Source organism: Vipera berus, assembly GCF_964194415.1.
Source record: "Vipera berus genome assembly, chromosome: 12".
Lineage (NCBI taxonomy): Eukaryota > Metazoa > Chordata > Lepidosauria > Squamata > Viperidae > Vipera > Vipera berus.
In genome coordinates, this window is record NC_138215.1 from 2,732,889 (window position 1) to 2,756,604 (window position 23,716).

Genomic DNA, 23,716 nt, shown 5'->3' on the forward strand with positions numbered 1-23,716 from the left:
CCACAGCACCCCTCCCTCACCTGGCTGAATGTGTGCAGGGTTGCAACAGGCATCTGTGTACCTGCCCACGCTCCGTGGCACTCGCCTCCAACCTGCCCTTGTGCCGTGCTGCAGCGTCCCTTCCCTGTCGCGCTTGTGCTGGTTGGGTGTGCCAGGCCCCACTCTGTAGCATTCACCCCTTTGCCAGCCTGCTCATAAGCTGCCCAGAATAGCCTTTTGTCTGGGACCTGCAACTTCCTGCCGGCTTCCCTGTTGACTCTCCGTTTTTGGAAGCCAAAAGAAAGTCCCAAATCCTGGTCAGGTGAGGCCCTTGCTTAACCACCTGTGATCCTTGCTTAACGACGGCAGTAGGGATGGCAGGATTGCCATTGCCAAGCGGTGCAGTCGTGTGACTTTGTGCTTTATAACAGCATCAGATAGCAATGGAAATTCCCGTCTCAATTACTGTCGTTAAGCCAGGACTGTCTGTGTCGTGATTTGCCCCGAGCAGACAGTGACGGAATCCCAGGCTCCCCGTTTGATCACAGGAGATGCAAGTGGGGTGCTTCACTGTCCTGTTTCCCCAATATTGTGGTTTGCCTCCCGGCTCGAGTGTGTTTCTACTTGCCCTCAGCTCCTGTTTCAAGAGAAGAACCCGGGTGTCCGCTATCAGTACACCATCCAGCAGGAGTCCAAGAATCAGAGTTTGGTTGCTCCAGCCGAGTTCTTCTGGCACTATGGACCCTGGACCAAATGCACAGCTACCTGTGGGACAGGTGAGGACTTGCCTGCTGGGCTGCTTTCTTGGCGGCCTGAGCAGTAGCAGCAACTGTGCAGCTGCAGTCAAATTGGACCGGTTCTTGCATTGGGGCAGTCCAGAAACCAGGGGAGCATCCAGCACTCCAGGTGCTGTTCTAATCAGGATAGGAATGTGTGCTTCTCACATTGCAGGGTCTGCTTTTGAGGCCCCAGACTGGTCGGATCTTATGAGACAGTGCAGGAAGCTTTAAGTCTAGAAATATATGGTTGCTCTGAAGAAGTGCTGCATGGCAGAGAGGCTCAACGTCCTGCCCAGGGCAGGCAGCATCTGCTTGGGTCCCTTTAGCGCTTGCCTGCCCAGATGGCTTCTGCTGCTGGCTGGTGGGGTGCCGCTCGATCTGATGGGGGCCCTTCTTCTCATTTCTTCAGCTGACGGGGGGGGGGGGAGGAAGGGTGGCAATGAAGGCAGCTGCGGCTATCAGGATGGAATAGGAAGTATTTGGCCACATGAGAGTGATTGCCCACCAGGTCCATCAGTTCATGGGACCAGCCGTTCCTCGACGTTATTACGTTGTGTGCCTTCCTTGTCTACCAGGGAAGATCATGGGTAAACTGAGAAACGAAGTAAGATTCTTACTCTTCGTTGGAGCAGGAGAGAAATGCACATGCTCATTCTTGGCACCCCTTGGCTGTTGCCTCTGGATTTTTCTGTACACACTCATAGGAAACTTGAGCCTCATAGTAATTTAAGAGTTAGTTCAATTGGTTTGGGTCCAGAAATGGGGGCTTGGTGTAGAGCTCACGTTGCTTCTTCGTTCCTTGGAGTCTGCCAATCCATTGCCTTATTTCAGTGTTTTGTAGGAGGCTGTGACAGTAAGAGGCAATCTGCTTGTGTTGGCAAACAGCTCTGGCTTTCTGCTTCAGACACTCCCTTCTGCAAGGTCATTGGAGATGCAGCTGTGTCCTCCTGAGAGTCAGAAGGTGGACTGGAGAAGCAAGTCATGGAATTAGCTGACCTCAAATGGAGGGTCAGGAGGCCTTGCTGCTTTTCATGTGCAGATGCTTCCTTGAGAAAAGGCTGCATGCTCCGAGTGTGGCCTGGCCAGTGACTGATAAAGAAAGAGATCCTGGACTGGTTAGCAGTAGAGTTCAACCGAGGTGTTGACAGGGTGTGTATCTGGTGTGAAAAAGACAACAACATTCCAGGGCTAATAAGAAATGGTGCTGAAAACGAGTGTCATAATGCCCTGATACAAACTGATGGTGCAGCTGCATCTGAATATTGAGTCCAGTTTTGGTCACACAACTCAAAAAGGATATAGTGGAGCTAAAGAAGGTTCAGAGAAGGGCAACCAAGATGATCTAGGAGCTGGAAAGGTTTAAGAAAAGCTGTTTAGCCTAGAAAGGAGGTGACTGAAAGGGGAAATGATTAAGGTGTATATAATTATGCATGGTGTAAAAGGAGCCTTGGTGGAGCAGTGGGCTAATGCCTCCTTAAGTAACACCAGCTGCCTGCAATTAGTGCAGGTTCGAGTCCCACCAGGCTCAAGGTTGACTCAGCCTTCCATCCTTCCGAGGTAGGTAAAATGAGGACCCAGATTGTTGGGGGCAATTAAGCTGACTTTGTAATAATGCCGCTTGGGGTGTGTGTGAAAGCCCTAATAAGCAGGCATATACATAGAATGAAGGCTACTGCTAAGCTTGTAAGCCGCCCTGAGTCTTCGGAGAAGGGCGGGATATAAATGGAATTAAAATTAAATAAATAAATAAATAAATAAATAGAGAAGCTGTTTTCCCACTTCCAAATTACTGGGACCAATGAAACTGAACCCTGAAAGAATCAGGACAAGCGTGTTTTTTTCTTTTTTTTGCACAACGTTTAAATTCAGCATTGGAATTCACTACCACCAGATGTGGTGCTGCCTAGCTGGCCAGCAGGCTTTACAAAAGGGTTGGATCCAATTCCTGCAAGTCCTGGGGGGAATTATTAGCCTCCAGGGGGGAGTGACTGCTGCTGACAGCCATCCAGTCACAAGCTGAGTGGACGCAGTCTAGCCATAGGCAGAGCGAAGACCCTGTGTCCCCTCCCCCCCCATTGAGGGGCAGCTTTTGGCACCTGGGATACAGTTAGCAGAGGCTGCAGTGATTCAGCTGAAGACGTGGCCACCAAAGCCAGCAGTGGTGCTACAAAGCCTGAGAGAAATGACTCAAAGTATTTGGAGCTTCTCAGGACTAGGAATAGTTGTTTACACCTTCTAGAAAGGAAATGGATGCATATTTTTTCGATCCAGGACAAAGACGGGCAAATAACCGCTTCTTCATTAGCTGAGCTGAGCTGAAAAGGGATGTTTGCCAGCCGAGCAGATTTTTTTAGTTTCCTGCCAGCAATAAGAGCTGCTAAAAATACATCAGAATTTGGCTGGTTGCCTCCCTACTGGAGATTTCTCCAACATTGTGACCCCCCAAGGACGTTTCCTGTCCACTGGGCCAACGTGCGTTCTCCCTTTCTAGGGATGTGTGTGTCTGTTAGGGCTGCCTTGTGAAGCATTTGTGGAAGGAGAGGCCTTTGTCAGATGCATCTATCGAGAAGCAGATGGCAGCGGGCAGCAGAGCCGGTGCCCCACAGCAAATCTTCCTAGTCAGTGAAGCAGCAGCAGCCCAGCAAGCTGTGCTCAGCAGCAAGCAGGGCTTGGCCCAGGTCTGGGTTGGGAAGGGGCTTCTTTGGCATAGCCCTGTTCATTGGAGACCAGCAAAGAGATGATGGCAGCTGATTCCTCTGGAGAGACCCTGACTGCGCGTCAAGATTCACTACTGGCTTTGGGCCCTGAACTGGCATTTTTTTCACAGATCTGTTCCTTGTGTGCTTTCTGGAAGACTTAAGACCAACTCGGATGTAATGGGTTTATTTTGTAGTAAATCTGTTTACAAGCTGGACTAAAAGACCTAGTTTGGTTAGTGGTGACGATGCTGGACTATGGTGGTCCAAAAATATGTTGCCTCCCCTGTCCTCCTCTCATCTCAAAAACTGATGATCATAATTTCTAACTCCTAACGAGAGTCATTTATAATTATGCGGACCAGCAGAGGGATTAAAAGAGAACCTTGTGTTGCTCCAATTAATATTCCCTCCGTCTGACCTGGAGTCCCTGGCCCACTCTCCCGGGAGAGTTTTTCAACCAGCTCTCTGTCCATGCCTGCTTAGTCCAGATCGTCTCTGGCCACCTCCTTTCTTGAAACCCCAGAAGACACGTTAGCTGGGCTGGGACCAAAGCTCAAGGCACGACGTGCCTTCTGCTTTTCCCTGGCGCCGATTCCCTGATTTCATGATGATTTTCTTCCAATTCAAGGAGAAGTGCGGGGACATTGCCTGGGGGTTGAAAATAGTGTGTGAGGTAGGCAACAATGAGAAAGAGTCTATTACCTGTAACTGGGTTATTTAATAAATTTAATTTATTAAGTTTAAGTTATATGGTTTATTAAATGCATATTGTTTAATGATCCAGGCTACGTCTGTACATGTCTAGTTCACGTTCGTCTGAACAGTCGCTTGACTCCAACCTTCTGGGACCGCTCCCTCCTTGCTTCGAGGCTCTTGGCCATTCGCAGTGGGTATGGGAAGCAAACCCTTGAGTGGACCTTAGTCCCTGCCTTCTGTTTAGGGAGCAGCTGAAGTAACAAAGTGCGGGGAAGGGTGAGACAGAATTTAAGACCCACAAAGGAATGGAGTGTAACCCAGCATACATGCAAAAGCACTTATGTCTGGACACTTGCAGAGGGATCCCAAGTTGCGACTGAACTCGGTTCGGGTTCAACTTGAAATGAGAATTAAGTTGCAAGTTTATAACTCAAATTCCTCTCTGATTTTTGCTCACAGGTGAGGACCACAGCCCAACACAAAAGGATTTTGTTCCATCCCCAGATAAGCCATGCCCAGCATGTATCCTTGCCCCTTGGCATGTGCGCAGATGAAGTCCCTCCCTCTAAGCACTTTCTCCTCCTACCCTCAGGGGTCCAGAGACAGATGGTGCGTTGCCTTGAGAAAGCCGCTGGGTTTGTGGAGGAGCGGTACTGCGATGCTCTTAGCCGGCCTGATGACAAGCGAAGGAATTGCAACAAGGAACCATGTCCAGCCAGGTCAGCTCTTGGGCTTGCCCAAAGCTATTCAAACTAGGATGCTCCACCATTGAAAGGAAAACTTCTGCCCCAAAACAAATGTCTGGGAGAAGAATGCTACTCTGCCAGTTCTGCAGAGCTGGGGGCTCAGCCATAACCTGAGGCTGGGCCTCTATGGCAGCACTTCACTCGGCTCTGTGCCTGCAGAGCCCATCTTCATGAACAAGCCAGCCACAGACTCCCCCAAAAGGGGTCTCAGACAGCAAAAGACCACGTTACCCCCTGGACGTCTGAGGACAGGTTCAGGGACTTGCATATGCTCAGTCCGGGATATAGCAAAAGGTCCTGTATGGGTCCAGAATGGATGTTGTGGTGACTTCATCATTCATTCTGTGGGTTTCCACAGGTGGTGGGCAGGTGAGTGGCAGGCATGTTCGGCTACCTGTGGTGACTCTGGACTGATGAAGAGGACTGTCCTCTGTATTCAGAGCGTGGCCCTGGATGAGCAGCAAGCTCTACCACCCGACAAGTGCCAGCATCTCACCAAACCAGAGACCACAGCCGCTTGCAACCGCGAAGTCCTCTGCTTGGCACTGTGGGTCATGGGCAACTGGTCAAAGGTGAGAGAATCACATTGCAAAGCTATAGGAACCTTGGGATGTCAGGAAGAAGGACAGAGGCCTGGTGGGAATTGGCGGTTTTCTCGTAGCCCTTTGGGCCTCTTTTATGTCTTTTTGCTCTTGAGCCTCCCCTTCCAAGACAGGACGTGATGTCCACTTTGGCAAAATGTTGATCATCGCTGGTTTTGAACTGTGAGACCAGCTAAACTTCTGCAAATCTCCCTGTTTTCCCTCAGCAAAGCAGCCTCTTTCTTCTTCTAGTCTTAATTCTCTATCCTTAGCTAGACATTTCTTTAAGTCGTTCCTTGACCCACAATCAAATTTTATCTTCTGTAGACCATGGTTAATTCTGAAGCCCCAAGTTCTGAAAGTGGAGGGTGGAGGCTAGCTTGTGTTCCCCCCCAGTCTTTCCTGCTTCTGGCAAGGGCCTTCGCCTAGCAGCCGCTCATTTTTGGAATTCCTCTGGTTTGCCTTTCTAGTGCTCAGTGACCTGTGGGAGAGGAACCCGAAGGCGCCCCGTTGTCTGCCCCACGGACACCAGAGCCAAGTGTGATCCAGCAGAAAGACCAGCCGCTGAGCTCGACTGCTGGGCCCCACCCTGCTGGAGTAGGATGGAGGGCGGTGCTCCCGACTGGTCTGGAAGTGGCTCTTCAAGCCAGGAACTGTTTAACGAAATCGACTTCATCCCCAATTATCCTGCCCCCAAATTTAGTCCTTCAGCTCCCAAATCTGAAAATGTTATTGCAGAGGAAGTTCTCCCCCCCAACAACCATAAGAAGGGAAATGTGTTTGTGGATGACTTTTATTACGATTATAATTTTATCAATTTTCATGAGGATTTGGCTTATGAGCTGGTTGAGGAAAAGAACAGTAGAAAGGAAGACTTGAAGCCCAACTTTGGGGCCAAGAATTTTCACAAGATGGAGGCGGATCCCCAAGAAACGCTTCCTGATCTTTCCCCCACCACAGACCTGAAAGTCAGGTTGGCTAATCAAGGCTCCACCTCTCCCACTGTTGAGCCGGAATATGAGAAGGAGCACGATAACGTTCAGAGCAGCAGCACATCTGGCACTTTACAGGATCCCTTTGTTACCCCAGTTGTTGCCAGCTCTTCTTCAGTTCATCGGGAAAACTTCCAGCCATCACTTTCAGACGATCACCCCTCCATTTCAACAGTGAAGTCCCCTCCTTTGGAGAGCAGCAACCAGGTTTTGGGTGGTGCTACTCAAGAACCTCCTTTTGCAAATACTTTTTTGAAAGACAGCACTGCAAGACCTGGTTCCTCCACCAGCTCTCCTTACTTGGATGTAGTTACTCCAACAATGTCTTCTACCAAGGACAACTATTGGAGAAGTGAATTTGGTACTCTTAGCAGCACAGAAAATCCTGGTGGAAGGATGCAGGACATTAAGTTTCCTGACCTCAGTGATAGCAGCGATAATAATTTGGTGGAAGAAACCAGCAGAAAGCAGAGCAATAGAGACGGAGCCTTTGTCCATGGTGAAGGTAATACAGCTACTGCTTATAGAGTGAAAGAAAATCTGGTAAATTCATTTGCAACGACCACGGCAAGAATAACTGGGGCACCCGGCCACCTGGCCCATCAACTCTCTCCCTCTGCTGAAGCCTCCTTGGCTGCTTCTGTTTTGGATGCAGAGATGAGCAGCCCCTCAGGACGGGACCTTCTCCAGAGGGCCCCCGAGCTTCCGTCAGGGACGTCTTCCTCCACGTCTGCATACCAGTTGTCGGGGTTCAGCAGAACGTTTCGCCACCTAGACACTCTGACACCCCAGACACCAACGGAATCAAACTCTTTGAATTGGGGCTCACCTTTTCCTAACTTTCCCCCCTCCCCATTGCTTCCCTCAAACCAGCAGCAATCTAATAAGATTAAGACAGATTTGGACACTAAGCTTATGCCTTCAACTGAAGACCGGGAATTCTCCAGAGGCAGAAGTGAAAGTCCACCTCCCCACGTGCTGCTTGCCAGTGGTAAAGAAGGCGCTGGCGGGCCTGGGCCGAGGTTTCAGGAACCAGGAGATAAGGTGGTGCCTTCTGTTGCGCCTGCCACTGCTGTAATCGCTGCTCTCAATGCTAGCTGGGAAGCTGGAAACTGGAGTGGGGTAAGTTCTCAGAAAAGCCAAGATTATGATCACTGTGGGCAGATCTCCGGCCAATCATTGTGCCTCTCCCCTTTTCTCCCTTGCCTCATGGGTCATTTTGCGGACCCCAAAAGATAGAAAGCTAGAAGATAAAAAAGGTAGGGCTGCGGAAATACAGTATTCTGTCTTGACTGTGGGACTTGGCTTTGAAACCTGTCCAAACAATGTCCTGGCCAGCTGTGACTGGTAGAAGGCCGGGGAAAAAGGAGGTAAGAATGGGGTCTGTAGGGAGGGGGTGCAGCTGGTGTTTCAGCGCTTCCCAGAGAGGCCAGAAGGAGAGGCGGCGTGACTTCCTTTTGGAAAAGGGAAGAGGGTGACGGGATTCCTGTTGCTTCTAGTGCTCTACAACCTGTGGCCTTGGGGCTGTTTGGAGGGTTGTGTACTGCAGCACCGGAAATGAGAACGACTGTGATTTGACTACAAAGCCCACTCCTGCCCGGCGATGTTATCTGAGGCCGTGTTCCAAGTGGCACATTGGAAAATGGAGTAAGGTAGACACACCTAAACCCAAACAAAGACTGATGTGGGGGCAGACGTTTGATTAATTGTGCATGGGAGTGTGCATCCTTTCATCCTGTGGATTTTTCCTTTTGCCCTAGGCTCTCTGCCAAGATTATTGTACTTGTAAGTTGATGTGGGTTTTAGCTTAACTGTCCCTCCCTTCTGATCTTGAGTGCAAGGGGTAGATTTTGTGAAGAGAAGCTACTCAGGATCGGGAGTCCTCATGGCTCTTTGATGTTCCGTCCTGCTCCTGTCCACCCCCAGCACTTCTTTGAGTGAGCATTGCCAGCGAATCATGCAAACGGGTGTTTTCTGAGCAGAGAAGATGTTTTCACAGGGCTTTCCCTGATTTCTTCTCTGGCATCGACAAGAGGGGAGATGTGGAAAATCATCCAGGGTGCTAGCAAATGTTTCTGGCCAGAAATGGCTTTGCAATTGACCGAGATGCACATCGGTTGTTCTCTTTTACTTTGTTTCAATGGACGTGGGCAAAGGCGTTACTTGATAAAAACAGTATTTCAGGAGAGAAACATATTAGGTCCAATTCTGAGGGGAAATGGTAAACCTTGATTGTATCCAGAATGAGGATCTAACTAGCCAACTAGCTACTGTCTGTGAGGCAAGAGCTGGAGATTCTGGCTGCGAACCAGGTGCTTAAATACTTGAGGTGAGAATCAGCCTAAAGGATTGGAAGATTTCTCAAACAGGAACCGGTATACATGTTTTTTGGTTATTTCCAAAGGGAGGCCTAAAAATAGGAGGTAGAAATGGCAAAAGAGCAATTTCCAACCAGCCCTTTTGGGAAACTTCCATAAAGTTGGTTTTTGGGGGAGCCAGTGGCCTCCAGAGGAAGGGGATTCTTTTGAGGCAGCCATCTGCAGGACTGCTCTCCTTCCACCCTTTATGGTAAATCCAACACTGAGCAGAGTTTGGACCGGATGGCCTTTATCAGTATCCCTGAGGATCAGTGGATTTCTGGCATTAAGGCAGACCTCTCTTCTTGGTGGCCAGGTTTTTGCTTTGTGCAATACCTCAGAAGACGTGGGTCATTTTCTGCTCTGATTGTGCTCTTTCTGGTTTGTCACCAGTGCTCCAGGACCTGTGGAGGCGGTGTGAAGGTTCGGGGCATCCACTGCATTGATACACGGGGCCAGCGACCTCTGCGACCCTTTCACTGCCAGACTGCCTCATACAAGCCTCCAACACAGTTGCCGTGCCACACCAAGCCGTGTCTGAGTTGGTACACCTCCACCTGGAGAGAGGTGAGCCGAATGTCTTTGGAAGTGGGGGAAGACTCCGAATGCAGCCTGAACTCTTATTCGCTAGTTCTGTCCCCCAACACATGCAGCTGATGTACGAGCCAGCTGGCCTATTGGACAGGCTGGGATGCTCTGTGTGTGTGTGTGTGTGTGTGTGTGTGTGTGAGAGAGAGAGAGAGAGAGAGAGAGAGAGAGAGAGAGAGAGAGAGAGAGAGAGAGAGAGAGAGAGAGTGTTTGGCATTCTAGAGCTTTGACTCACAGCTATTGTTCTGCTGGGCAATGAATCCGTCTGAAGGAAAGCCCACTGCATCCTCCTGCTTTTTCCCCATATCAGCCTTGGAGCCCAGCATCTCCAAGAAGGAGACTCAGGTGCTGCAGAAGAAATGGCTCCTGCAGTTCCAGAATGTCTTCAGTGGAAGCCAGCAGTTCATGGCTTGCTTACTTCTGGGGGGGCTGGCTGCGTTTGCTCCACCGCTGAAGATTGGCACAGGGCCTGGAGCTCCACCGATGGCTTAGCAGGAAGGGAGCACCAGGATGCCTGGCCATTCCAGCGGCTTCTCAGTTGAAAGCCTCTTTGCACCCTTCCAGTGCTCTGAGCTGTGTGGAGGAGGTGAGCAAGAGCGCCTGGTGACGTGTCCCGGATTGGGGAGGTGTGACCCAGCCCTCCGGCCAAACAGTACAAGACTGTGCAACACCCAGCCCTGCACCAAGTGGAGAGTGGGATCTTGGGGGCAGGTAAGCCCCCTTCCCTGATGGGGCCTCAGCCTCCCTGGGCACTCACAGCAGGGCGAGCGGGTGCTCAGAGAGCCCTTTGTTCCCTGCAGTGCACGGCCACGTGTGGCGAGGGCATCCAGAGGAGGCAAGTGAAGTGCCTGAACACAAAAACCGGGCAGGCAGAAGAAGACAGTAGCTTGTGTGAGCACGAACCGTGGCCAGAGAACAACCAGAGATGCAATTCCCAGGACTGTCCTGACAGCGAAGCAAGTAAGTGGGCATCTTGGGTGGCTGCTCGTGGCTGAATTGCCCGGAGCCCCTTATTAGGGCAGTGCTTGGCATTCGGCTGTTTGGACAATTATCCAAGAGGTTCTGGCTGGGCCTGTGAGGTGCCTTCGGAATAAGGAGGGTACCCGTGTTGGTTGTGTGTGCAGTTGTTCCACATGTAGGTGACTGGTAGGTCTTTTTATGGCATCAGGGCAGCTTCCAGATTGGCATCAGTGAAACTCGTGGCAAAGGTTTGCCTGTGGCACGGCTGCTTGCTTGGGCAGATTTTGAGATAAGGCCTCTCTAAGCCTCATGGCTAATTACTTGGTAGTGAAGGACTACCTCTGGCCTGGTTACCTGTTTGTCTGCAAATGACCGATGGACTCATTTGCCCACAGCTGGACTCTGGCCTCTGTAAGCCCCCAGATCTGAGACAAATGTCCAAGCAGGGGGAGGTCCCAGGTCGACCCTGACTCACATTTCTGCTGGCGGGCAGGCTTTTCTGTTCTCACAGGCTTTGATATGGTAACCCAGCCGCTTCTCCTTCCTGGGCCTCAGTGGGTCCTGCTGGTTCAGAAAACAAACCCAAGACAGGCCCCTTCCTCCGGCTGCGTTCCAAGGTTTTATCTCCACCAGGAATGCCGTAAAGAGCGGCCCCATCCGAGTGTTTTGCAGACAGAGCGGAGGGCAGAGCCAGGAGACCTCACCACCAGGCCCTCTGCTTCTGGCGATGGAGGGAAGAGAGGAGGCTGAGCATTCAGCTGTGGGACTGGTTGCTTTGGCTGGCCATTGGTTGAAAAGATTGGTTAGATCACGATCCCAGCATGTGGGTTCTTTCCTAAGCACCATGTCATTTTTCTGATTTAACTCGCCTGTAGTCCCTTGGGGGAGGGGGTTGACCAGTGGAACCCATGGCTGGAGAGGTGAGGATGTCCCTTCACCGGATGCTTGTGCAAATGGAGACTGGACAACCAGCCGTCTGCCGGGGAGGCTTTGTCTTGAACCCCTGCCTTGGATGTGTGAGTCCACCCTTCCCTTCAGTATGATTCTTCAGGGGAACTGGTACAGTTCCTACATGCTCCGTAGGACGCCCATCTGGGGAAGGCTGAGGCACAGAATAGACTGCCCCAGCTTGCTTCCTTCACACATGGCTTCTCCCAAGACACCTTGCTTTCTCACAGATGCCGAGGCACGATCAGAATCTGTCTGGTTTTCAAATTGTTCATTTTATTCAGATTAGGCAATCATAGAAGGTAAAGGTTGGGAGGGACTTCAGAGACCATCAAGCCCGGTCCAGGCAGGAACCCACCACACAGCATCCTGTGACAGCCGCCTGGCCTTCCGGGGAAAGAGCGTCTATTCATTGGCACACAGCTCTTTCCATTGGGAACTGCTTCCCCCAGTCTTTGCCAACATCTGCTTCAGATCTGCCACCACTTGTCCTGACTTCTGGAACCCCTGGGAATCACACTGCCCACCTTCTCCAGGACAGGAGGCTTGGCGGGAGCTGACCACTTCTAACTGTTTGGTTTTAGTTTTTCCTCCCACCTCCCGTTAACGTTTGGACTGCTTTCCTTGGGACACATTCCAGTTTGTCAATCTCCTTCCTAAAATACGGTGCCCCAAACTGTGCAGCATTGAGGAGTGATTGCGATTAATTACTGCTGAATTGAAACGGGGTAATTTTGTCTACGATGAAAGACTTGAAAGACAAGCGATTTATAATGTAACTGAGAAGAAAAGTGTTATGAACTGCGGCCTCCTCCCATTTTTTTGTTGCTGTGTCCTAGAAGTCCAAAACTGAAACAATAGCCAATCGGTACAATTTATGACACAATAATTGAGATTAATCTTACGCAGGTCATCAGATAAGAAGCAGCTTTGTTGTACGCTGTCCAGAATCCCTCTCTGAGGGAGATGGGTGGTTCAGAAATGCGAAAAACAAATAAATCTCTGAGAATTTGTTTCAGTGAGAGCAGAAAGCAGCTGGGATCAGCTCCCAGAAGCGATTCTCTGTGCGGCCTTCAGCTATAGAAGCAGAAAAACAGAAAATCTTGCTGTGGCCGCCATCACCGCCATCACAGGGCAAAACCTGTGCGGCTTCTGTCTACAGCAAAGAAGGGGAGGCGTTTTATCTTCTGGGGTCCAAATACCACGCCCCGTGGCCTGCTTCAGCTTCTGGATGTCCTTGCAGATCTGTCTGAGGAGTCAGATCAGTCACAGCCCAGCATTTTTGAGGGAAGAATCCCTCAGCTCCAGCAATGCAGCCCTGAGGGAGAAAAGCCCGGCACAGTGGTGGCAGCCCTCCAATAACTTTGCCAGCCTCTGGCTGGAGGGCAGTTCCTGCCATCTGATCAGCTTCTTTGCTTGATCTGAGTATTGTGATGAACGACCTCTGACTCTGAGGTTGTGCAAGAGTGTGTTGCCTTCAGTAGTTTGGGCGTGAGTTGAAGGGCTTGAGGAAAGGGAGGGCCGGGAGTCTCAGGAAGGCACGGAGGGGCGGCACGGTAGCAAAGGCCCCCTGTATGCAGAAGAGCAGTGTGGGAAATGGAGGCTCTGCTTCACTCCATCCAGTCCCTGAAGGGTCTCACATACACACCAACGGGGGGTTTTTGCGCACACAAGAATAGATTCATTTCCCAGGGAATGCTTGGGAAAAAGGAGAGGAGGAATGTGAAGAGCGGAGGCTTAAAGGTCGGCTAGTACAGTCCACCAGTGCAAGGCTCGATGCATCGATGCCTCTTGCTTTCATTGCATGTAGGGCATTCCCAGCGCTGTGAGGAGGGTTTGCCTTCCTTTGTTTCCGTTGCTCTCCTCCCGTGGGCCGTTTCTTTGGCGTTCCTGCCTCGGTTCAGAGAAGCTCCTTCAGATTCGTCGCCCAGCTCGTTTTGGCTTGCTTTCCTCCTGTTGTCTTTTGTTCCCATTAACTTTCCATCCCAGTAAAAGGACTGAGCCCTCCTGCCCTTTCTGAATGGACCTTCCCTTCCTTTGGTCAAACTGCTGAGGAGGACCCATTGGTTGGCCACTCGTCCTTACCCAGGGCAATCCAGGGCTTTCTCTGGATGATGGCAGGTGGTAGCCTCATCCTTTCCCTCAGGGGTGTGGTCGGACCCTCCCCCTCCCCCCCCCCCGAGTGTGACTAGAAGAAGCCCCCGCTGCTGGCCCGGTACCCCTGGGCAGGCATAGGCAAGAAGATGCCCTATTGTAGGGAGGAGCCACATTGCACCGAAAATTGTACAAGTAGTCCCAACTTAAAGACCCCAATTGGAACCAGCAACGCCGTGTGACTCCCCTGCATTGCGATGCCTTTGGGCCGTCCCCACTGCTGTCATTGAATCCCTTGCAGTCGTTAGCCAAGGACACCCCTCCCCCCCCACCAAGCCAAGCCATTCCTGGCTCAGTCCCTCCCAGCCCAGATGAGAATTTCGTTTCTTCCAAGGGAAGGGATTGTCTCCTCTTCAGCGGCTCCCCCCACTGTCTCTGCCCTTTAGGCCCCACTGCATGTAGCGCTGGGCAGTCTCTATGCACTCTTGCCCCCAGGCCACTAAGACATTTCTAGGGTCGCTGTGGCCGTCCGCACCACTGCCAAGGACTGCCACTTCAAGCCCTGTCATGCAGGAAGCTACCATGATGCCACCCTGCAGCACGTAGCCCCATTGCTGCACTGCGGCAGGCAGCCCTTTTGCCGTGATGCAACCAGCCACCCCAGCGCGGTGACAGGAAAGCCCAGCCCCCCCCCCTCAAATCCCTGTCTTGCCAAGGAGGAGGGGGAGAGAGGTTAGCAGGGGCAGCGGCTGCAGGTGACCATGGGAACACTCGGTTGGTCATAAGTTCAAGGACTGAACATAAGTATTTTTTTCAACATTATCGTAACTTTGAACAATTGCTGAATTAATGGACTTTAAGCAAGGACTGCTTGTAATTAAATGTGGATCCTATAACCGGGGCATTATTTTCTCCCAAGCATCTGTTTTATTGAGCCTTTGGTGGTTCAGTGGTTAGAATGCAGCATTGCAGGCTGACTCTGCCCACTGCCAGGAGTTTGATCCTGACTGGCTCAAAGTTGACTCGGCCTTCCATCCTTCTGAGGTCGGTAAAATGAGGACCCAGATTGTTGGGGGCAATAGGCTGACTCTGTAAACTGCCTAGAGAGGGCTGTAAAGCACTGTGAAGCGGTATATAAGATTAAGTGCTATTGCTTTTATTCATCACACCTCTTGTGCTGAAATTGAACATTAGCTGTTGAAGTCCTTGGCATCAGGTAATGCAGTTGCAGCTCTAATAAAGATCTGTCCCCCCTTATTTACCATGCAAAAGATCATTATTATTATGATATTATTATGAGGAGGAATAATAGTAGTGGCAGTGGTAGTAACACAAATAAAGGAGAAGATAAGGCCAACAGCAAATTTCAAAAATTAATGTGAATAGAAATAGGGCTTGAGTCACGGGAAGGTCACAATTAGTGCAAGTTAAAATAGTGTAATATTTGCTTTGGTATGAATTGAATTGATGCCAGGTTATGTTTAATGCAACCGAAAACTCAGGTTAATGTGAAGCTAGCGCATGCACAGTTGCCACTGGATTTTTAGACACTGCTAATCTCTGTGTGTACAGAATGGAGAAAGAAAACTTCTGTCAGAGGAAAGCAGCAACATTTAAGAAATTGACTTTTTATTTGAATGACGGGAACATTCATCACAACACTAAAATAGGACAAGATGTCAAAATGTTTGAATCGACAGCTTACTTTTGTTTTTAATTTGCTTTCTATAACTACTCTGTGACTTTGTTAGCCATAAATTTAAATTAGATTTTCATCCATTTAAGCTAAGCAGAGTCACTGCAACAGCAAGATGGCATATAAATTTAATAAATAAATAAATATTTTACTATAATATTTCATTAATATACATATAAATATATAAGTTTAAATCTTTTCATTGCCTGTTTCTGTTGAACTGGAACCAATTTACTTTCATAGAAACATCACTTCAAATACTGCAATAATGCAACCATTTCATAAACTTCATTAATCACACAAATCAAAAGTTTGTCACAGTCAGCCAGATTTGGCATTTTTCTCCACCTACCAAGTCCTTCCCGAGGACCTGGGATAGGCAGATGTGGATGTTCAGTTGGGTGGAAGACATTGTCGAAGGATGTAAAATGTTCCACGTAAAGCTGCCTTTTGCAATTGATTGAGGGTGAATTTGTCAGTGCTGACGGGCTTCAAGTGGTGCTCCAGTTGTTTTGGGATTGCACCCAAAGTGATTATGATTATTGGTACTACCTTTGCTTTCTTTTGCTACAGTCATTCTATTGCATTTTCAGTCGTTCTATTGTATTGTATTTTGCTATCTTCTCCAGTTTTTTTCTTCTTCTCTTCTGCTGTCTTCAGGTATTGCCACATCTACTATCCAGGCTTTTTTTTGTCTTTCTGATTGACAGTTGTTAAGTTTGGGGTGTTATACGGCAGGTACCTACCTGTCTGTTTGAATTCTAAAGTCACAGAGCACTTTAGCTTCTTTATTTTGTATGACTTTCTCTATTTTTTAGTCCCAGTTCTTGTTTGCAGGCAAATGATATTCCTTGCAGATCTTTGCTGCTACTTTGTCGTGCCATTTTTAGTAGTCAGTCTGGGCGATCTTCTTGAAAAGCTAACTAGATGGTCTGCTATTTCTTCAGCTTCTTTGCAGAGGCAGCACTTGCTATCTGTTGATGTCTTCTCAGTTCTGGCTTTGTCTATATTTGTCCTTAAGGCTTGGTCTTGTGCAGCCAGAATTAGTCCCTCGGTCTCTTTCTTCAACTTTCCTGCTCTTAGCCATTGCCAGGTCTTGTTATTATCTGCTTTCCCTGCTACATTTTTTAAATGTACTGGCTATGTAATGCTTTATCCTCCCATACCTCTTTTCTGTTCTTCATTTGGTCTTTCTTGTAAGCCAATTTGGTCTCTCCAGTATTCAGTAGGCCTTCCGAGTATACTTGCCACATTGCACACGGACCTATTTTCCTTGGTAAATAGAGTCTATCGATATCGTTGAGTGCATTGTTGTGAATTGGATCTTCCTATCCAGAGTTTTTAATTCTGCTTGAGTTCAGTCCACTATTCCAGTTGGGTATCTAATGACTGGCATTGCCCAGGTGTAATTTGGTATATTCACTGAGTTTGGACTTTAAGATCTTCACTCTCTTGATGTATTCATTTCTAGCCTTTTTCTTGATTTCAGTGTGCTTGATGTCTGTTGGACTGCATTAGCAACTACACCTGTTAGTAATTTGAAAGTTGTTGGCAATTGGCCTGTAGTTGCCTGGTGCTGCCAATTTTTCTGGATCTTTCATTATCAGGTAGGTTTTTCCAGATGTTAGCCACTCTTCAGTTTTACTTCCTCACAGTATGTTGTTGAACTGCTTGACAAGGAGTGAGTGTAAACCAGTCATATGTTTTAACCAAAAACTATGCAGTGAATTTGTTGCTTTTTCAAAGCTCTTTGCTGACAGAGGGCATTTTTGTGCTTTGGTTTGGTACTGGTAACTAGTGCTTACACAACAAACATTTACTTGAATAGCACAGAAAAAGTATAGAAAAAGACAACATCCTGATGGGCGTTTTGTGAAACACAAGGCAACATTCAGCCCACCAAAGCTTAAGGGCCTAACCTTTGCTCTCTGGGGGATTTCTAATCTCCATGGATTAGAAAACAACAGACATTTTAGATGCCACTTTTCAATGAGAAAAATAAACTTTCCAGCTCAGCCCCTGGCTAATGCTCCCTTGGATCCCATTTCCTGCAGCAAAAACCCTTTCTGTGGCTGAGTGGGGGCGGGAATTGAGGCCCTCCTCAGAGGGGAAGATTCACCTCCTGCTTGTATTGGCCAGCTCGATTGCAGCTTTTCAGGCTTCTGAAGAGGCCACCCAGCTTCTTCACCCATGGAAGTCCTGCACGGACTTTGCAAGGCCCCCGAGTTTGTTTTCATTCTTGAGGGACAATGCACACACGTCTCACTGAGCCTAGAACTGGGACATGTGAGGCCTCTGACTGGTGGAAAGGAGTCCGCCAAAGGGCTTCAGGGTGTGTTGAGGTGCTTAAGTACCACAGGCCTGGATGTAATCTGGGAGGCGCCTGCAATTTGACAGGACCCTCAGCGGCTTCCAGCCTGACCGGTTGCTCCCCCCCCCCGTTCTTCCCTCCCTCCGATAGCCCAAGCTGCACGTTCCTCCACCATGATACGTCATCTGATGTTCGAGCAAAACTGGCTTCCTTTTAATTTCTCTAAATTTCTGGTTCTTGTCTTTTGGAGCAGTAAAGAACAAATTTGTTTAGCTCTGCAACCCTGATAACATGCTTTCTGTTCGTTCTAGTTTTGATGAGCTTATCCAAGTATTCCTCATAATGATTTGATTCATTTTCTTGCTTATTAGTGTACTTTGGAAAATACGGGACACAGAAGTGGACGCTAGACTCTTATTTATTTAAATAAATTCAGTTTGGATGTCACCTGACTCCAACCCATTCCTCCTGCATTTGCAGAGTAGCTGGCTGCTATCTGGCATTCTGCCCGAAGGGAGTTTATCCTAAGTGTCATTAGCAATATGGACCAAGACCCTCGTCCTTGGGGCTATTGCCGTTTTGAAGAAAGATACAGAGATTGATTGGGTTTGCACAACATGCTTCGTGGGGTTATTGATGGGGCAGTAGGTTGGGTGAACCTCTTAACCCACTTAGATGAGAAATAGGTGTAAACCAAACCAATGTTTGCCACTCAGTGAGGTTGTATAACACACACACACACACACACACACACGTATCTGTCTGTTGTGAGACAGCATCTGCGTGCTTTTTGAGAGGGAGAACTGGACATGGCGTGGGGGCTGACTGGTCCTCCCTTACAGAGGATCCTGCCTTCTCTTCCTTCCCAGGCTTCATCTGTGAGCGCGACCACCTCTCCTTCGGCTTCTGCCAGACCCTGCTGTGGCTGGGAAGGTGCCACCTGCCCGCAGTCAGTGTCCAGTGCTGCCAGACCTGCCACCCACGTGGCCTGCTCCATCGGGATCGTGGTGATGAGCGCTCCTCCCGGAAGTGAATGCCTCCGTGCCCAGGAACCTCTGGTGGGCGAGAGCTGGAGAAGACCTACTTCAGCCAGTCAGCTCTTCGCTCCACAAGTGCTCAGAAACCAACCAATATTTTCTGCCTGGTGTGGTGCTCAATCCTGTGGCTGAGCTGTGCTCCAGGCAGCGAGAGAAGCCTTGAGCCCACAGCGCTGGAAAGAACTGGCGGGGGCACAGGCAACCTGGCCCCAGGAAAGCAGCTTTTGGAAGCCACCTCAGAAATATCTCTGGTGCTACAGTTGGTCATAGTCACTCAGTGTTGGCAGGCCAGCACAAAACTCCTGAGGAGTGATTTTTTAAAAAAGAGTAAAACCAACTATTTTTATATTTTATGCAAATGAGCATGTAGCATTCCACAGAATATAATTTAATCATTTGGTTGGGTTATAACTACAAAGATTTTTCTTGCTATAGACGTGAGGAGCTTCAGTGAAGTTAAATATCCCGGTGCTGGTTGTGCATGCGTGCACACACACACACACACACACACACACACACACACACACACAAAGGGTGCTACTGCTCTTGAGACAGGTGTTTCCAGCTGTGGGCGGGTTAGTAGGTCCTCCAGCAGAGCTGGCAGTCCTGTGCCAACCTGACTTGCCATCTGGGGCCACCTGAGACTTGCAAGCCAAAAGGATGCCTGTAACTGGTGCAGGGCAGAGGCCCGCCTGCCTAGTTGCCCAGGTGATGGACTAAAGGGAAACCAGTCTGACTGGCAACTGTTCTGCCCACTTTCATTGCACAACCAAGTCTCCCCAAAGCATTATTCACTTTCCTTTGTGGACTAAGAACACTTGATATCGGATCTACATTTTCTGCATTTGTAATTTCGTTGTTAGCCACACTGGCAAAAATACATTGCTTTCTTGCTTGCACCTTGAAATTGGATAAATGGTGCAGGAGTTTCCTTAAAAGTCTACACAGGCCACAGATCCAAACTTTGTGTAATCTTCAGGTGATATAAAGGATCACCTGTTTTAAAGGAAGGATGGCATGGCTTTGCCTGTTTGGAGAGAGGGCTGTGGTTCCTTTGACTCTTGACTCCTGGTGGCTGTGTGGGCAGGGCTGTGCAGTATTTGTAGCAGGCTGTGGAAGCAATTTGCCCTGGTTTCTTCTGGGGTGTGTTTTGACTCCCCTATCTAGGGCTAAGGGAAAGGGCCCATGAACTCCAGGGCCTTAAACACGAGACCAATTTGTCTGCTTCTGAATACCGAATGCCATCCTCATTCTAAGATGAAATTTCCCAATCAACATATCAGAAACATTGAAAATACGTCGGAAGCGTGACAAAAGTATTGTAATACCTTTCTAAATTTTTAATGGCTGTAGCTCTCAAGTGTGTTAAACTGCAATAGCAAAATTACATCTAATCCTGTTGTATTTTTGTTTTTCTGTTAAATTTTTAAATTGTACCCGTCTCGTCTTAGTCTCTGTGCTTGCTTAGCGTGACCACAATCTGCTCAAATGTAAGAGTGAATCGCGCCTGCGTTCGCTCAGTGAGATTCAACTCCTCCCACGTGGCTTTGAAAGGCAGCAAAGGTCAATCAGGAACTGCTCAAAATTAGTGTCAATTTTGATGTTTCTCAAAGATCCCACTTGACATCTTGGTGTTTGGGATTTTAATGGTGCAGACGCTCCGACTCTCTGTTTGCTTCCCTGAAAAGTGTCACCCCGCAGCCTGGCCAAGTCTTTGTAACAGACGTCAGGTTTGCCCTCCTGCCTATTTGCAAATGGCCGAGCAGTGAGGAGCATCAACCTGGGAGGTCACCAAGCCCTGCTGCTTCTTGAGCCAAGATGGCGGGTGGAATAGAAGGGAATGGCCTCTAATACACCTTCCCTGAGTGGACACCATCCCCCAAGATCTCCCTCTGCCCGCCCCACTTTTGGGCCATCTTCTCCATCGGGGGGGGTGTGTGTTAACCGGTTCCTGCCCTGAGCAGCTGCTGACTCAGTGGCCTGAATGGCCCATTTCAGCTGAGAGATTAAAATTTTGAGGGGCTCACCAAAACATTTTGCTTTAAAGCAGAAATGAATAAGCCAAGACGTCTAGGGACTATAAACATTGTCACCAAATGTTACTTAATGTCATAGAATTAGAAAATTATTTGATACATAAGTGGATGCTAATCATATTAGCCATATTTGAATTTATGGTAGAGCTTGCATCAAAAGAAGAGAGCCTAGAAAACATTCTGCACCTTTGGTTTAAGGACTGTATTCAGAATCACCTTGTCTGAACGACGGAGTCCACAGATGCTTTCAGCCGTATCAAACATTAAGAGTATATTGCATTGCCAGAATGAAACTCCTGGAGAACATCTATGACAAATTACATCCAATGCTATTATTATTATTATTATTATTATTTGGGAAAGCTTCATTTTCGTTGCTGTTGGTAGGGGCTCAAAAAGAGCCCATTGCTACCTCACAGCCAGGGTCACAAAGACCCTTCAAAATTCTCTGATAGGTATAATGACATCCACACTGTCCAACATCTGAACTTTTGATCTGAAATGGTGTTACGATTTTGAAAGGGGAAAAAAACGATGAAAAATACAGAACCTGTTAGAACAGTTCAGGGAATTCCCCCTTCACTTCAATTGACTGATTTGCTTCCTTTAAGGGACAGGCACTTAACAGCAAGGCTTTAAAACTCAGAAAAACAGAATACCATAATCCCCTCAACCGAGAGAAAGGGAAAGATTTGGTTCAACCTTCCACGCTCCTGGGTTAACTTTAACATTTTTAAGAACTGGTTTGCTACCTATTTGATTCAACTACATTTCTTGCTGTCCCTTTGATAGGGATTCCTGTCCGGATGAGGTGCTGAACACCGGGGCCTTTGGTATCTGACCGTAAGATAGATAAGATGATCTTTATTGTCTTTTTTACTGTGGGCACAACGCCACACATCAAAAATGAAATTTAGTTGCCCGCTGTCAAACTGAAACATACATGACACACACCTAAAACACTATAAACAACATACCGTATGTATAGACCCGCACCCCTACATATACATAACAATAAAATATTAAATACTGTCCATCTTGAATATAGAACGGAAGGAGGAAGCCCGAGAGTTCACAAGGTTAATGCTGTATGGAATGAAACTATGGCTGAATCTGGATGTTCTGCTACGGATACCACGGAGCCCCCTCCTCCCAGAAGGGAACAAGGAAAACAGGTTATGAAGAGGATGTCATGTCCCAGATAATCTTACGGACCTTGTTCAAACAACGCTTCTGTGCTATGTCCTGGATGGGAGGGAGGGAACTGCCAATGATCTTTTCGGCCATCCTCACCACTCTGCACTGCCTTCCTGTCTGAAGCAGGGATGCTTCCAAACCAGACTGTGATGCTGTATGATAGGATGCTCTCAATCATCCCCCTGTAGAAAGTGGTCAGGACAGGGGAAGGAAGATGTGCTTTTCTCATGCGACGCAGAAAGTGCAGGCGCTGCTCTGTCTGCTTCACCAGTTTCTCACTGTTGAGCGACCAACCCAGCACACCCAGGAATTTCATGTTGGTAACTATCTCCACAGGTGAATCATTAATGCACAGAGAAGCGTGGCTGTCCCTGCCTTTTCTGAAATCGACAATGATCTCTTTGGTTTTTCCGGTATTTAAAACTAGGCTGTTTTCCTTACACAAGATTCACCAATCCCTCGACCTCCTTGCGGTAAACTTCCACACTGTCATCATGAATAAGGCCCACTACTGTTGTATCATCTGCAAACTTCACAATATGGTTGGTGGCAAACCTAGCACAACAGTCATGAGTCAACAGGGTGAACAGCAGCAGACTTAGGATGCGGCCCTGAGGAGAACCTGTGCTCAAGAAAATGGTATCAGAGGTATTTGTTCCAGCTCGCACATACTGGGGCCTGATGGTAAGAAAATCAAGAATCCAGTTGCACAGAGGGTGTTTAAGCCTAAAAGGCCCAGTTTGTCTACTAGATGCTAGGGAGTGATTGTGTTAAACGCCGAACTGAAGTCAACAACAAACACACGAGTATTTCTTTCCTCTAAGTGCTGCAAGCTCAGATGGAGAACAGAAGAGATAGCATCCTCCGTAGAGCGATTTGGTCGGTAGGCAAACTGAACCCTTCTGAAAGCAAGTGTAGATACAAATATCTATTCACATTCCAGCAACCCATGCGTGAAAAAAAATCATTGTTCTCCTTTGGTATCCTTCCCTATTTCCTGCGGACTCGGCATTTCAGCTGTGTGTCTGGGCCTGAGGTCAAGCAGCCTGTGAGTGTGGCTGAGGCCAGCCGGCCAGGGAGAGCAAACTGCAGCAGTCCATGGGATGCCCTGGCCACGGGCCAGGAAGCGCCTGATCCGAGGGATATGCCCTCTGCAAGGAGCGGCTTATTTCGCTTGCCAGAATGATCTAAAGTGCTGAGGAGTCCCAGGAGGGGCAGAAATTGAGGGCAGGACAAGGAGTGAAATTAAACGGGGGACCCCTGACAGTCTGAACTGTTCACTGGGGAGTCTGTGTAGAGGAGTGGCTGCCGTCCTCCCTGGCTGCTTTCAAAAAAAGGGGGGGGCTGGAGGGAATGGCTTAGTGCGGTGATGGCAAACTTATGGCACACATGTTGAAGTTGACATGCTAGCATTCACCAAACAACTGCTCTTGAAAGTATGCTCCATTCTTGTGCAATTTTCAGAGGCAACACTAGAATGGGGTGAGCTCACTTGTGGCTTGCAGAGCCTTCGAAAATCGTTCAAGAGCGAGGGTGCTTTCACAACATGTTCGGAGGCCGGCGAGGCCTCTCTGAAGCTGCTTCAAGAAGAAAGACCTCATGACCCAGAGCAGCCTTGGGTGGGCCACAGGGTCTATTGGAGAAAGAGAGCAGAGCCTGAAGGGAAGCCGAGTGTGGGGGATCCTGGAGAATGCTGGGCCGTAGGGCAATGCCGTCATGCCGCAAGGCTCGGACACCAGGGTGGTGGAATGGCATGAGGCAGCCTATGTGAGTGGCCGCAGTGGCCCCAGGGCTGAGGTCAAGGCCTTGGCCTTGGTGGGAGATTGCACCAAGCTTCTGTCTGCCAGGAAGACCCTTTCACTGCACGACGGTCCGGCTATTTCATCGCCAAGTGCCAGCAGCATCGCTGCCATGTGGTTATAGGAGTCCTGCCCTTACGGATTCTGGCCTATTCCTCATCTGTTTTGACACATCCTTTCCCCTTTAATCTATACAGAAAATGCAATGATATCAAAAAACA

At 48.7% G+C, this 23,716-nt stretch overlaps 1 protein-coding gene across 1 annotated transcript in view; it reads left to right on the forward strand.

Annotated features, from left to right (window-relative positions):
- ADAMTS7 (ADAM metallopeptidase with thrombospondin type 1 motif 7) overlaps positions 1 to 19,899 on the forward strand; it is a gene marked incomplete at its 5' end in the record, with an annotated part of 43,778 nt that extends 23,879 nt beyond the window's left edge. The window contains 9 exons of the mRNA XM_081337004.1: positions 614 to 755; positions 4,746 to 4,872; positions 5,258 to 5,471; positions 5,951 to 7,594; positions 7,972 to 8,124; positions 9,223 to 9,396; positions 9,982 to 10,128; positions 10,218 to 10,377; positions 18,296 to 19,899. Coding sequence (XP_081193130.1) covers positions 614 to 755; positions 4,746 to 4,872; positions 5,258 to 5,471; positions 5,951 to 7,594; positions 7,972 to 8,124; positions 9,223 to 9,396; positions 9,982 to 10,128; positions 10,218 to 10,377; positions 18,296 to 18,459 — 2,925 coding nt within the window. The 3' untranslated portion in view covers positions 18,460 to 19,899. The remainder of the gene's footprint in view (positions 1 to 613; positions 756 to 4,745; positions 4,873 to 5,257; positions 5,472 to 5,950; positions 7,595 to 7,971; positions 8,125 to 9,222; positions 9,397 to 9,981; positions 10,129 to 10,217; positions 10,378 to 18,295) is intronic.
- Between the last annotated feature and the right edge of the window lie 3,817 nt (positions 19,900 to 23,716).